At 53.8% G+C, this 1,651-nt stretch overlaps 1 protein-coding gene across 1 annotated transcript; it reads left to right on the forward strand.

Moving 5' to 3' along the window:
* The first annotated feature begins 91 nt into the window (after positions 1 to 91).
* On the forward strand, positions 92 to 1,187 carry LOC102769652 (spindlin-2B). Its single transcript, XM_015570461.1, has one exon. It carries the CDS (start codon positions 140 to 142, stop codon positions 1,019 to 1,021), a length of 882 nt encoding a protein of 293 aa, XP_015425947.1. The 5' UTR covers positions 92 to 139; the 3' UTR covers positions 1,022 to 1,187.
* The last annotated feature ends 464 nt before the right edge of the window (positions 1,188 to 1,651 follow it).

Genomic DNA, 1,651 nt, shown 5'->3' on the forward strand with positions numbered 1-1,651 from the left:
CAGCCCCGCCGCCGCCGCTGCCCTTCGCGCCGCCGACAGGAGCCCAGGACAGAGAGCGCCTGCAGGCACGCAGCCAGGACTGCCAGCGCTGGCTACAGGCGCACGGGGGAAATGTAGTTGCCGCGCAGGGTACAAAGAGATGTCGCTGCCTGGAGAACGGCACCTTAGGGCATGTTCACGTCCCCTACATTCTCTCCTCTTGTCTTCCCCGCTCCCGCTGGCTGCAGGCATGGAGACCCCCAGCGCACAGGAAGCCGCAGGGCAACAAGCCAGCGCACAAGCCAGCGCACCGACGGGACAGGCCACTGGCCCTGCGAACACCAACACCGTGAAGAAGCGAAGCTGCCCCAAGAAGCAGAGGGGCAGACCTTCGTCCCAGCCCCCCAGGAACATCGTGGGCTGCCGGATTGCCCACGGGTGGAAGGAGGGCGACGAGCCCGTCACCCAGTGGAAAGGGACCGTTCTGGATCAGGTGCCTATAAACCCGTCTCTCTATCTGGTGAAATATGACGGGATTGACTGTGTCTATGGACTCGAACTTCACCGAGATGAGAGAGTGTTGTCTCTTAAGGTTCTCTCGGACAGGGTGGCATCATCTCAGGTCGCTGATGCAAACCTTGCCAGCACCATCATTGGCAAAGCGGTGGAGCATATGTTTGAGGGCGAGCAGGGTTCTAAGGATGAATGGAGAGGGATGGTGTTAGGCCAAGCACCAGTCATGAGATCGTGGTTTTATATTACCTATGAGAAAGATCCTGTGCTGTACATGTACCAGCTTCTGGATGACTATAAGGAAGGAGACCTGCGGATCATACCAGAGCCCAATGAGCCTCCTCCGGCCGAGAGGGAGCCCGGAGTTGTGGATGGCCTGATAGGCAAACACGTGGAATATACCAAAGAAGATGGCTCCAAGCGGATCGGCATGGTCATTCACCAAGTGGAAGCCAAACCCTCTGTGTACTTCATCAAGTTTGATGATGATTTCCATATCTATGTCTATGACTTGGTGAAAAAGTTCTAACTGTTAGTGTAGAATTTGCCACATTTGTGAAAGGGAATGTATAGTTTGTGGATTTGCAAAATGATGATGTTTTTCGGTGTGTTGGAGCTTAAGGGTCCTGTTGATTTAGCATTGTTGCGGGCATAACTGTTGTTTGTTCTGAAAAATACAAATGTGTGTGGACATGCCATGCTGTGTGGAAAGACTTTGTCATGTTGAAGAGACACTGGGTGTGTTTGGTGGATGGGCATGAAAGGAAGGGACAGCTGTAGATTCAGGCTGTGAATAAAGTGCAGCTAGCATCATAATCAGTCATCTAAAAATGGAAGAGGACTTAGCTGGCCTGGTCTAGGAAGGAGGGAGGAGAAGGAACTAGAGATGGGCTGTGGGGGGAGGGCAAAGGAGAGGTGACTGCTTAGGAAGAAGTGGGGAGGGCCAGAAGTGGAGGGGCTTCCTGGGGGGAGGGATGTCTTAGCAGGGGGCGGCACCCAACTGGGAGGAGATGAGAATAACAGAGGGAGGGAGCTCTTGGGGCTGAGAGGAAAACAGACTGAATAGCTTGAGTAGAGCGGGGCACAAAGATCTCAGAAGAGGTCCAGAGCAAGGGGAGAAAGACAAAGTTGGCAGGGGTTTGGGGAGAGGCTAAGGATA

This window comes from Myotis davidii, unplaced genomic scaffold (assembly GCF_000327345.1).
Source record: "Myotis davidii unplaced genomic scaffold, ASM32734v1 scaffold546, whole genome shotgun sequence".
Lineage (NCBI taxonomy): Eukaryota > Metazoa > Chordata > Mammalia > Chiroptera > Vespertilionidae > Myotis > Myotis davidii.